We start from the raw sequence: 13892 nt of genomic DNA, 5'->3' as shown, positions 1-13892 counted from the left end.
CAAAGCATATTCTTTCTTTGTTTCTTTCTGTAAGGACGGACAGGATGTATATTTATGGCAGTAAGATCACAATCCGTGGGCAGCCAGGTGTATTTGTACAGTATGTGTGTAGAGAACATGTGGTTGGCGAGGGTGGAGAGAGCGACCAGCAGTTATATAACAGAATCCACACAGTGAGAAAAAGAATTATAATCTCTGTAAGAGCAAAACTGTTAGAATAAAAAATAACTATCACAAAAATATATGATCTTTAACCCCTCACACCACAGGCGTACACACCTAAAAACGCTTTGAATGATTAAAGGGTTCTTTGCATCCTGAAAGGGTTCTTCAGATTGATGGAGAATGTTCTGTAGATATAGCACCAAAAAGGGTTCTTCTATTGTTACAGTGTCAGGCTTGTTACAATAGAAGAACCCTTTTTGGTGCTTTTCAAAAAAGTTCCATATAGAACCATCTACAGCACATTCTCCATCAATCTGAAGAACGATTTAATCGTGCAAAGGGTTTGTTGAGTATACATGGTTCTATATAGAACCTCTTTCTTTACTAAAGAACCTTTGAAGAACCATCTTTTAAGAGTGTACTATTCAGTTATTAGTTGTATGACCTTATTATTCAGTAATTACTATGAAATTAATCAACAAGTTATGTAGTTATAAGAGTTTGATATTGAAGTGTGAACCAACATGCAGGGTTAAACTGAGGTAGCCATTATTTTAGTAAAGGGGAACTCCACCGATTTTGCAAAATTATTCAATCATTCAGTGGTTTAGATGTAAACAAAATTATTCAGAGTGGTTTGGTATGAAATGTGCCTTGAATGAGAAATTTACCAAGCCAGAATTGTTCACCGTTATAGTATCAGGAACCAGACGTCCAAGCATTTAAGGGGTCTAAAAGCTACATCCTGTTAAGTTATTACACAAAATGGTTATGAATGCGCTGCTTGATACCTGAGACATTGTTTTGTGATAGTTTTGTTAGAAACTTTTGGCATAAAATATATTACTCCAGGATTACTTCTGTGTTTCCCCTCAAAACGCATTCTCACACAGCTAACGCCAGCAGCAGCTTTTGTTTACAGTTTATTTTTACAGTTTTCTTACCTATTTTGGAAGATGCCAGAAGGGGAAGGGAGAGAGAGAGACAGAGAGAGTGAGAGAGAGACAGATAGAGAGAGAGAGAGAGAGGGGGGGGAGAGAGAGAGAGAGAGAGAGAGAGAGAGAGAGAGAGAGACAGAAAGAGAGTGAGAGAGAGAGAGAGACAGAGAGAGAGAGAGAGACTGAAACTGCCAGCGCCAAAGCATAACAACCCAGGGCGAATGGAAATTAGTGGTGTCAACAACAAACTACTTGCTACTCTGCTTACCAGTTTATGAGATAGAATAGTGAGGAAGATACTTATTTCATTGCGTGGCCCATTTAGGACAGTCTGTAAGCTAGCAGCTAACAGTGATATATGCACGGTGGGTAACGACGACTAATTTATTTCACTCACAAACATTTCTTACCTTGATACTTGCAACCAAATTCACCACCACTCTGAACAACTAACCAACAATGTGCAGCTGTGATCTATCACAGCTCCTCTGATGAATACTTATATAAGCTCTGAGCCTTTCTGACACCGTGCGACACAACACCGCCAGGCCAAACAACAAATAACAACAGAGATACATGCAGGGTGTTGTAAGGAAAAAAATAGCACCCAAAGAAAACATTTTTTTAGCAGTATTTTACCATTATCATCAACATATAAAAACGTATAAGACACATGTAAGTGGATAGCAAATAAAATAATAATATTTGTAGTGTAAACATAGCAAGTCTGGTTCCTAGTACTATAATGGTGAACAATTTTGACTCTGTAAATTTCTCTAGAAAGGAGACTTCACTCCAAACCATTCTGGATGATTTTCTTTACATCTAAACCACTGAATGATTGAGTAATTTTGCAAAATCAGTGGAGTTCTTTACCCATCTCAATTAATCTTCACACTGCAGCAGCCTAAAACCAGCACTGTAAAACAATCACCCTCCCAGCCCAAAATGTTTTTTCCCTTTGTCCTTAAAAGAATAAAAACACAAAGAGGTAAAAGGTCTGAACCGATGTGAGTCTGATACCTTGCCAGATTAATCCTGCAATCTAATATCCTCGATGACTGAGCAAGGCCACATAGCCTGTTTGCAGTACAACACTGATGTAAATAACTGTTGCAGGCCAAGCGAGTCTACATGGGGATGCAGGCGGTGTGGGATTTCTTCTTAACAACCTCCCCTCATCTCTTTTTCCAAAACAAAAGTAAGTAGCTCTGCAGTTTGGAGGCTCTTCGGGGGTTGTCTCCCAGCTGAACCGAATCATTCAGCCAGAGCCACTGAGATCTGATTGGAGAAAATTCAACTGCAAAAATTCATACGGTTACATAACTGTAAACTCTGGCCTTGTAGACTGAAACAGCAATGACACTGTTACTCACTAACCCTGAGCACGTTTAAAAAACTGACTCTTTTATAATGCTGGAAGACCTCCAGTCGTTATCAGTTAAGACTCTTTAATTACTGTTGTCTTAAATTAGTGACAACAAACGTTGGATCACTTTCATATGTAATGTAAGACAGTGTAGCCATCAAAATAGCACATGAATAGTGGACTGTATGAATCAGTGAAAGAAGCTCTTTCTGGAGAACTTATGTTGAAATCAGGAGAGCAGTACTGAGGCAGTGAACCAGCACAGCTTTGTTCACTTGAAAGCCTTTCTTTATCTCATCTGAGGAAGGTGGTAGTAGCAGTGGTCTTAAGTGCATTCTCCTTCATGACTACAATGCTTTAGGTCAAGCTAGCATTAGTGTGGCCCACTAACCTCTGCCTTGACAATTACCTAACTAACTTACCTATATCTACATATATATATCGGCTTGCCTACGCCATAGCCATCAATAGCTATCACCCAATCATAGCAGTTCATAACCTTTCATTTTCACTTTTACAGGAAGTCCGTTTTTTAGTTCATGTAATAGTGCCTTTATCTGTTTAGAGCAAAAAAGGATGTGCTAGTGCAGAGTGAATGAAAGAGAAGCCAATATATGAGACGGAAGTCATAAATCAACCTGACTGTGCTATTTGGAAGCATGTGAGCACATATCTGACTGCTTCTCAAATTTAGGAGGACACATTCGTCTTGGTTACATTCTGTATGTGTCTTTGTGTACATGTACGTGCGTGTGTGTGTCTCATGTTGCAGTGGTTGCAGTCTGTTTTCTTCTGTCCTGTGACCCTCTGCAGCCAGACTGTATGCAGGACTATAATCACTCTCACAGATTTATGCTGTAAAAATTAGCAAACATTTACTGACAGAAAAAACGTCTGCTTGAATCTCATGCAGACTATATTGTGACTATAGATGACAATCTTCAAGGACAACAGGAGACATTATTGTACGACTGACCTAAATAAATAGATTTGATGTGAATCATGACCTGCGCCATGTTTGGAAGATTCTACCTCCATAATTAATTGGACTTCAGGTTGAATTCAGTAAGTCTTAACTGATAAGATTTGGGCTAGGATGGATATGTCAAATTGCATTGTAGCGTGATCGAAATGTCCCGTTGTCTCTTGGTTCACATGAATTCAGTCACCTGCACTCTTAATCCCATTGGAAGCACAAAGAACCGTAAACAAGCACCAGAGAAGTGACCGTGCAAAGACCTCAGTCTTTTATATGGACAGAGTATGGGAGCAAGGACGGCTTTTGAATGTATTCACAACAAACCTCCACTATATAACAAGGCAATCAGAATATTCTTAGGTTTTGTTGTCCTTTTCACACATGAAAGCCAACTGCCCTCTCTGAAAATCAAATGCTTTGCAATGTTAAATCAAAGGCAAAAACTGGTGCACATGGAAAGCACGCCAAGATTACCACTCTATGTATATAACAGAGTGTCATGGACACAATTTTAATGCTGCATGTGGCTCCACTGCACCGTTTTCCAGGTCACCACAGTTGCAACTGAAAAAAAGAAAGTGTGGTAATTGCACATGCAGCCTGTGATTGGTCCATGAGGAGGTCAGCTTAACCTTGCAGATATCAACACCCATTCCACATGCAACAATCTATGGATGAAAGCTATATTTTCCCTGTTGTCATTGCTTTCAAAAAATTTGCTAAGCTATATTTTTCCATTTACAAGATGCTGTGTGTCCAGCTGTGCAGCATCTATGACTGCAGTCCACCTCTGCCAAGGGAAAATGCCATCCCGTCTGATGTAAATGCACGAGGTGCTGCCTGCAAATGATTAACCCCTCAGTTGCCTTGTAGTAAAGAAGACTCATGATTTTCTATTCCCACAACAGTATGGAATGTGTTGTGGTTTACCATAAGCAAGTTTGCTGCAATCATTACACATAGTCAGCTCAATGCACTGCTATGTTGCGCTTACTGATGTGGATTCCCTACAAATGAGGCCAGCAGTCACACATACCGTCACTCATACAAGGCCTGTCAAAACATGCCTTTGGGCACCCCTAGACATCTCCATCACCCTCTCCTAATTGGTGGATGGACTGTGTTGTGGTCATTGCAGCAGCACGCGATAGGACATAGCTGAGATGTTTATATGACATGACAGAACAGCCCATAAGGACAAAAGCCTGTTTGTGATGCAGCTAAATTGCGGTTGGATGGGAGCCAACACACTCTTAGTATCTCCCACAAAACAAACAAGCATAGCAAAGTGAAGAGTGCCACCTAGTGTCTACCCTCTTACTGAGACACCTTACGCTTATAAGCTATGTAATTTCTGTAGCAGACGATAGTAGGCTAAAACAATAAGAGAACATCCTAATATTAGAATTCCAAAAACAAATCTGGCAGATTAATTAAAAGATTTTACATTATTGCTGGGCACAAAATATATATTTGGTAGTTTAGGTGCATGTATCTTCTGGTGAGAGTTTTGCCACTATGGCTGTGATGACATTCACTACATCCAGTCATTTAGCTCTAACAGAGGTTTTCCATTACTGTGAACAGCTTTAGGAAATTGCATGGCGTGTATGAACAAATGGCCTTTCATAGGAAATCAATATTATAGGTCTCCAGAATACAGCCAGTGTCATTCAGGTTTTCAAAGATCAACCTTTATTTTCACTTGGTGGCAAGCCTGCCATCAACATAAGCCCTGTGTGACTCCATGAGTCCAGCCTGGAACTTTCTGGCTGGGTTTAGTTGCAGAGTGAGTCAGCAGGGCTCAACAGAAGGCCCAATCACAGTCACTACAGCCTTCATCCCTGCCATTTGTCATGAGGGTACCCTTCCAGGCTGGGCAGAATAGGTGAACACAGCCAGCCAAATAAAGTACCATATTTTAGTTTCAGGTTTTATCAGCCATACTTGTTCGTAAGCATCATGTAAATTAGTCAGAAAAAGCTGCAAATATTCAGTTTTTGGATCATTCTACCAAAGTGGTTCAAAATCAGAGTTGACTTTTAACTGACTTGGAGTTCAGACTAAAATACTTTTGCTTTGAATGACACATTAATTAAAACAAATGATTGAACATTCAATTTTGCCACTAACAAAACAATCCTAACACTACTGTAACTGTTTAGGTAGTGAAACTTCAGCTAATTTTGACTCAAAACTCAAAAACACTAGCCAGTACAAAACTAGCAAACACAGCTTTGAACAGTTACACACACACACGTCATAATATTTTTCATTAACATACAAAATAGTTTACTTAATTACAGGAAATATGTGTTTTGGTAGAGACAATCATTAAGGTTATACACTGATTTTAAAATTTACTTCAAAACAATGGGATCTACCTGCCCATCATGTGGCCATGAGAGACAGGGATGCAGTCTCATTTCCTGCCCCAAAATGCAGGGGTGTGGCTAAAATAAGGCTCCACCTCTGGATTAAAACTTTGTGTTTTGGTAGTGACATAAAACATGAAATAGCATTTTTTGAATAATTGTTTTTATTTAAAAATTAAACTTACGATAAATCTACCTCTTACAATCTTAAATCTTTCAGTTTAAAAGTAACACTGAAAAAAATGCAAAAAAAAAAATTAAGTATTCTTTTCACAAGTTGAAATGTAGGGGTTAGGGTTTGGGACAGCCACCTCCCAATAGAAAGCATAAATGAGGATTTTGTATATTTTTAGCTTATTACCATCTCAATGCCTTGGATTCAAATAGATCCAAGGCATTAGAAAAAAAGTCTTGTCAATATCAAAGGTTTTTATTTTATTTTTTACTGTAAGGTCACAGTTTGAACTAATTTACAAGAATGGTCAATATCATTCTATCTATATATTCATATAAATATTTATTAATCAATATTTTAGCTGTTCAGCTCGCAGTCGACCTCTGCTAATGGAGAGTGCCCACGACATACTGTCCAATGCAGCTGCATGAAGTACTGCTTGCAGTTGGTTGACCCCTCAGTAACTTTGACTTAAAGAAGATATTTTAATATCTTCTAATATTACGCAATATTTTATCCACACCATAGTATGGAGTAATACGCAGCATGGTATGTCATAAATAAATCTACTATTAACATGATATATGATACTCAGAAGTGCAACGGTGCAAAGCATCCATCAAAACAACACTCTGAATGCTTTGATTACTCTTCCTTCCATGAAACTCTGAAATTCGGAATGTAAACTGGAAAAGTGCGAATGCCCTCCCCTACTGCTGAACTGATTTACAGTTTGTCAAGTAAACACTTGTTCCCAGAATTCTCAATTTTCACGCTTTTAAGCTTACTTAATTCAAACAATTCCTGTAAACACGTTGCCTAGCTTTGGTGAAAATGAATACATTCCACAACATCATTACATATGTAAATGCAAGCAGGTGTTCACTTAAAGGATATGTTAGATGTGAAAGTAATGGGAGAAGACAACATAGAACTAAGGAACAGAACAAGGAAATGTCAATAAGAAGAGCAATATCATAAGTCTCTATTAAGACACACTGAATCACCTCCTATATTTTACCTGAGAAGTGAAATAAGCCATGGCTGGCAACATGTTTTGAAAATGTGGTCCATCCTTGATGTCAGTAATCTGAGTGTGAGTTAAGATGAGGGCACCAAGGCTGTCTATCACAGTGAAGAGAAGCTTCAGGCCTGTTTCTCTGTGACTGAAAGTCATTACATGGACATGAGTAATGTGCAGAGTGTTTGTAGTTTGTCTGAATGAGTGAAGGGAGGCTGTTGTGCAGTTGTTGAATGATAGACGTACGTGGAGGTAATCAAATTCTCCCTGAAGAGCTGCATCAGCAACGGTTTCAGTCTTCACAAACAACTTTGTTTCTAGGCCAAGCAAGAGGTAAGTAAGGCTGATGTAGCATTTCTAATGATTATTTAAAACCCCAGTCTGGAATTGTAGCCAAGCTGTAGCCAGCCAGGCTGAAGCAACAACAGTTCAATCAAGAACGCTAGAAGACTGTAATAGATAAGGCATATAACATGTATGTTTACTGTGTCTTCTATATTGATAAACTCAAAGCTAGTCCTGGTGAGAAAATTATGGTAACTCCTGAGTAGTGCTTAGCAAGCATAACAAAGGTAAGATGTTAATTTGCCAAGCATCATGACACTTTTTATATTATTGGCAATCAGAGTTTTACCCAAGTTCTGAATGTCTCCATGCCTAATGTAAAAGTCACTTTGCAGCCTAACTTTAAAAGTCTTCAATTTCTCTCCTAGTTGTTTCACTAAGCTGCAAAAATAGGCTGTTACTTCTGCAGCTGAACAAACTGTTCACATTGTGTTGGTCCTAATGGTCAGACTGTTTAATTCCAGGGGTTACTTGATCCACAGGAAGCCGATTTGAGTGCCAAAGTTGATGCCATCTCTAACATGAGAGAAGAAGGAATCAGGGTGGCAGGAGGTGCATATAGTGAGGTTGGGTCGGTCTGTCACTGTGTCATCATGGATGTGCTCTGGGAGAAGCCCACCTCTCTCCAAGAGGATTCTAAAAACACAAGTTTGAGTCAGGATATACTTCAGTACAGCTACATACAAAATGAACTTTTTCCTAAAATAGCATCATTCTGTGCCAATAAGATGTACAGGTTCAACTAGCACAGATGCATATTTTTATTTTTTAACTTAAATATGGACACATCAATTTTTGGCAGTATTGCTATAGTGGCATTTATTACATCTCATCAATCACCTGTAAAGTATGTAAAATAGTACAGGTTTTGCAATCTTCTAAATGGTTTTAGGAAATTGCATGGTCTGTATTAGAGGTAGCCTTTCAATAAAATCAATATACTAGGTCTCCAGAGTACACATTAATGCAAAGCTTCAAAGCTCAACCTTTATTTTTTACCTGGTTGCAAGCCTGATATCAACATAAGGCCTGGGTGAGTCCATGTTTCTGACACAGTCCGGATGGATGGCCTGGAACTTTCTGGCTGAGTCTTGTTCCATAGTGAAACAGCAGGGCCCAACAGAAGGCCCAATCACAGCCACTATGTTAACAAGCTTGCTGCCAAACTCTAGCACCATGGCATTCACTGTTGCCATGGCAATCCCCATTAGGGTACCCCTCCAGCCTGTAAAGAGGCAAGGAAGCCAAAACAGCATCATATTCAAGTTTGAGCTCTCACTAGTATTCTGTTGAGGACAGTGTACACGTTTTAAGTAAAATGTATTTACCTCTGATTAGTCATAAAACAATATGAATAATGGTCCTGGAGGCATGCTTTTCATCATTCGACAGAATTGTCCAACAAAAGAATTTTAAACTCTCATTAAAGTATTATAAATGATTTAAATGGGCTGGTAAGAGTTCTAACAGATCCAAACCCAATTGTAACTGCAATAAAACCTGAAAAACAGCACTCTTAATGACTAAACGATGAATTTTGGAATGCTAATTCCAACTGAAACAATTCACACAGAACATGCTCACAGGGAACCTCGATTTTGCCTTCAGCTTGATTGCAATACATTCTGAACATCAGATATTTTGGTTTGTTTAAAATACTGAATGCATTGTCTTTTTGGTTTACTTTCCTGAAGACCAAGAATGAAGTGAAAGTGTTTCTTGTCATCAGATAATCCAAACACTCTTTTACTGCTCCCTATGCAGATATAAGCACAAACCTTTTTAATATAATAAATAAATAATAAATATTGTTGCTCCCTTAATTGAACTTTGCAGTCTGAATAAGCCTTATAGCTATAATATTTTTTTATTCTGGAAACTGGGCTAGGATATGTGGTGGCAATACAGCAGTACTACACAATTACACTGCACACCAAAGAAATAAGATTCAGTCTCAACAAGTACCACTTGAAAAAGGTGCTACACTAGTTGGTATCTTGCTCAGTGATAAAGGGTGCAGATGAGATGTTTGGCAACATAGAGGTGAAATTCATTTCTTTACATCATTGTTGAGCTTTTGTAGCTAATGATAACACCTGTTGGTACATGCACTTACACAGCACCCAATTCAATTGCCATACCTCATCAGAAGAGAAATAAGAAGAATGGGTTCATTGTATATGCCTGTGCTAACAGCCCTGCTAGACAGAACAGAAAGAATGAACATCTGAATGAGGGCCAGAGTTAAGTGCTACTGAATCAGAATCAGTCAGATTCCAGTCCACCTAATAAGATCTCTCTACAGATATAACTGTTGGAGCTGCACACAGGAAAACAGCATATACTCCAGACATTAAAAGAAGCTGTTATTCACTTTAAGATGCAGAAGTGAAAGAAAAGGTAGGAGAGAAAGTGGAACATGAGGGGATCTAAGTCACCTGCATGTGCTGCTCCAATGACCTTTGCCACAGGATCAGTGAAGAGCAGTGGCATGCAGTCAGCTCCTGGTGCTGCTATGACAACGCCTGGCTGATTGGTCACAATCCCGTCATAGCTCTCGGGTGCAGGCTTGCTCATTACCCACACGTCACTGGCATGGTTGACCTGATTGACAAAAAAAAGGTCAGGAAATTTTGTACTGAAAAAAAAAACTTCTGTCTTGGTTAAGACAAAAACACTGAGCTAGGCCACTGAGTCAGAATGAATAGGTTTTAAATGAGTAACTAATTGCTGGGTTATGTTTACGTAAGATTGCAAAACAAAAGCTTGAACCAGAACTGTTTGACAGGAAGTTTATTTCCCTATGCTCCATGGATTTGTTATTCAAAGTTAAAGCTGGTGCAGTGGTAGTAGGTGTACCTTAGCAAGGTGAAACTGGTGAGGCTCAAAGCCAGCCTGCAGTCCAAGCCGTCTAAGGTTTTCAGCCACCACGACACTGGAGTCTCTACGCCTTGAGCTGCTGAACAGGTTCAGAGAGCTTAAGGTGCTGATGTATGAGATCCCTCCTGTTCTTGTGGTGAAACCATGATAAAAGCAATCTTTGGAAGAACAGGAAAAAAAAAACAGCTAGAATGAAAGAACATATCAGTTCAGTAATAAAACTGGAACCTAGTTAGTCTAATAAAGCACATGGAAATCAGGGTTGCTGTACAATTTTTTTTTATTTAAATGTAATGTTTTTTATCATTTAGCATAAATGCTTTAACTCATAAATATACAGTTCATGATTGCACATTCCCTGCACCATCCATTTTTTAGTGTGTTTGACTTTTTTAGTTCTGCCATCCTCTAGCTCTTCTTCAGTGGTCTGTTTCTGACCACAGGACCACTATTGACTGGATAGTTTTGGTGGGCCGTCTGTTCTGAATTAGTTTAATATATACAGTGATTCTTTTTTACCTGGTGTGTAGGCATCAACTTAAAATGTAAACCCTCTAATAATTAAAACAAGACTTTTTTTAAGACTTACATCCTTGTTTATTCAATATATCTTTGGATTGGGCAACAAAGTTAAGCTAAAGTAATAAAAAATGCTACACAGAGCTGGATGATATGGCAAAAATGTCAGCTCATGAATTACAATACTTCAAGAGGTTTTGACAATACAAAGTTTCCACACTATGGTGGGCAAAATCCAATAAATAAACAGGTCTTATTATGTTCTCTTTGTAATCAAACGTGCAGTTGGGAAGTGTTGTCTGAATGCTGACCACATCCACCCTATACCCAAAGAAGCATATTTTGACATTTTGGGACATAATTTGCCACAATAACTATTGTCATATTGCTTAGCTCTAACTACATATAGTAAATAGTATTATCCTACATATTATTGTTTAGCTAGGTAAATGTACACTGTTTATATTTATAAATGAATCAATGATTAATTTATAAATTATTTAATAAAACATGCAAATTTACCTGAGATCATGGAAGATTTCAGAATTGTAATTTCTCCCTTCACCGCTGGGAGGCGCTGTAGAAACGTGCTGATTTCGTCCTTGACATCGGCGCGCTGAGAGCAGGTGAGGGCCAGGTCATCGAGCGGGCAGCGCAGATCATTAAACACGGTGCAGTAGTGGAAACTGTAGACAGGTGTGAAGAGGAGCTCCTCGTACACCTGGAGGACCGCCTGCCGACGGCTGCACGTCAGGACCTGGACATCAGTTGCGTCCAGTGCGTCCGCAGCCAGTTTGAATGAGTAAAGGGAGGCTGCTGCGCTCCTGTTGGTTACAACATGTACACGCCTGTTCAGACGAACGAATCCGTCCAGAAGAGCCGCCTCGGACAGACTGTCCGTTTCCCCGCCGCGGGGTGTGTGCTGGTGAAGGAGGACATAAACTGGCTCCTCAGCGCTGTTACCAATGACTTCTTTTAACCTGCTGACGCGCCGTTCAACGCACCGGCTGTACTGCGGACAGTGAGGATGAAGCAGATCCACAAGAACAACCTTAGCCATTTAGCCAGACCTCAGATTTTTACCCTGCGGTACAAAGTCGTCCTCACACAAGCGGCTGAATCAGCAGAACTGATCTGTACACAGTCAGCAGAAGGGCTGCGTGGCTCCAGGCTAGGCTAATGCAGCAGTTCGTCCATTCTGATGTTTGTAGGCCATTTGGTCTTCAGGTGAGCAGGACTTGTGTCTCCTGTGGCGGTTTTCACATCATATTTAAACCCTCACAGAAGAGGAACTTGTCGTTCAGCACTTGAGTGTGAAAATACAGTAGAGTCCGCACTTCCGGCAACACGGACCGCCCTCAGTGGAAATTCCTCAGAGAAAAAAAGAACACGAAGTGCTAAAGCTACCCACAGCGCGCAGCCTCTCCCAGGAGAGGAGGAACAATATTACTCTGCTCGTTTTTTATCCCACATGAACACAGTTAGAAAACGATAATCTTTCTCGGTTTTGTGCTCCTCACTTCACCGGGCAGCGCTGCCCTTCTAGCATACTAGTTTCGGTTTAGGCAGGGTGACTCCGGCCTTCTGAAACCTGACAACACAGTGGAGCTCATTTTCTTCATTAGCCTTTCACAAATTGCTATTACTATTATTGCTGTTGTCAATTAATAATATACTTTATATTATTTTACAATAATATATTAATTGATAATATATTAGTGATAATAATATTAATGTTTATGTATTTATTACCACAGTAAGCTGTTTGATGTGCAGTATTTGAGTTGAATATGTTCAAAGTATTTATTCAGTAACCTCCACATCATGTTATCCTATTTTTTGTATTATTTAAATATTAGGCTATTAAATAGTATCAACGACATGTAAAGGGCAACAGCTGGAGATTCTCACATATTTTGTGCTGCTTCAACAGCTGTGCAGCCCTTTTGTTCCTGAGTAAGAGGAAATCCCACAGTAAACTGACTAGAAGTGTCACATTGTTCCCCCTTGGAAAATCCACAGTCAGCCGACAGTCACGCTCTCTTAAACCAGTTTACACACTTTGCTCTCAGTTCTCAGTGCTGGGATATACCAGGAATTGAACTAAATGCAGACAATTTGCTTAGCCTAGTGGTGAGATTTTCACCAAAATAACTCAGCAACAGAGTTTTAGTCTGTGTAACAAGATTGAAGAGAGTAACAAGGCTGAAAAAAAATCATATTCCCCAGTAAGTTGATATTTATGCAGTAAAAACATATAAAATATACAGCATAGAACAGAAGGAACAGTTGAAAAATTGTGTTAATTTTTTTGTTTCTACACAAACATGAATGCAGAATTAATTGTGTTAACCCCCAAATTGTGCTGGACTCTGGCCTATTTTGTAGCTACACTCATTGGTCACTTTAGCAGAATCACATATGTGAACTTCTTAGGTTTACAATTACAGACTGTGGCCCATCTCAGCCCCCCTCTAGCCCATCTATCAATAGACTGGACCTTGTAGACCAGAGCTGGAGAGACTGAGGGACTGCCTGCATCAAGTATGATATGCAAAACAACAGATTTCAGTGGTGGAAATGGGTGACAAAAAATACACAAGTATCACTCAGAGACAGAAATAGTTGCATACTGTATATGTTTTTTCCTTCTGTAAATTTATCATTTCGCAGATACAAGATTTGGTTCTGACAGCAGTGATTATATGTATATTATATATTATATATATATATATATATATATATATATATATACACACACACACCAAATAATGACAAAACGATGGGTCATAGCGCCACTTAAATAAATAATAAACTAATGTAGGCTGAATGAGCAGATATATGCAAATCCCTTGTTTTTTCATGACATAACAGAAAATGAACAGGCTGTTTTTGCAGCTTAGTTTCCATATATGGATTACGGGGGAATGAATGGTACATTTTAAAACTTTAACAATGTTTATATACTACATCAAACAGTTTTAATCCAAAAAAAAAGCATGGAAATTGTTTTTCCATGATGCGGGCCCTTTATTGAAATGGCAAACAAAAACCCTTTCCCGCCCCCCCCCACGGGAAACACAAACTAATCACTACTTGGTTAAGCCAGCCAGATATTCAGAGTCA

At 39.1% G+C, this 13892-nt stretch overlaps 1 protein-coding gene across 1 annotated transcript; it reads right to left on the bottom strand.

Annotated features, from left to right (window-relative positions):
* Positions 1-5988: 5988 nt before the first annotated feature.
* Positions 5989-12074, bottom strand: lacc1 (laccase (multicopper oxidoreductase) domain containing 1). Its single transcript, XM_036565443.1, has 5 exons — positions 11289-12074; positions 10227-10405; positions 9806-9971; positions 8367-8592; positions 5989-8003 (listed from the first exon to the last, which is right to left on the bottom strand). Exons 1-5 carry the CDS (start codon positions 11824-11826, stop codon positions 7835-7837), a joined length of 1278 nt encoding a protein of 425 aa, XP_036421336.1. The 5' UTR covers positions 11827-12074; the 3' UTR covers positions 5989-7834.
* Positions 12075-13892: the final 1818 nt, after the last annotated feature.

This window comes from Colossoma macropomum, unplaced genomic scaffold, assembly GCF_904425465.1.
Source record: "Colossoma macropomum unplaced genomic scaffold, Colossoma_macropomum, whole genome shotgun sequence".
Lineage (NCBI taxonomy): Eukaryota > Metazoa > Chordata > Actinopteri > Characiformes > Serrasalmidae > Colossoma > Colossoma macropomum.
The sequence above is the reverse complement of the archived record's forward strand: the minus strand, read 5'-3'. Positions and strand labels throughout refer to the sequence as shown.

Excerpts from the sequence above, each read along its gene's own strand:
- lacc1 (XM_036565443.1), bottom strand. The coding sequence starts at position 11,826 with ATGGCTAAGGTTGTTCTTGTGGATCTGCTTCATCCTCACTGTCCGCAG. Across the intron at positions 9,972-10,226 it reads ACCAGTTTCACCTTGCTAAG|GTCAACCATGCCAGTGACGT; the intron begins GTACACCTACTA and ends TTTGTCAATCAG. Across the intron at positions 8,593-9,805 it reads CATTGGAGCAGCACATGCAG|GCTGGAGGGGTACCCTAATG; the intron begins GTGACTTAGATC and ends GCCTCTTTACAG.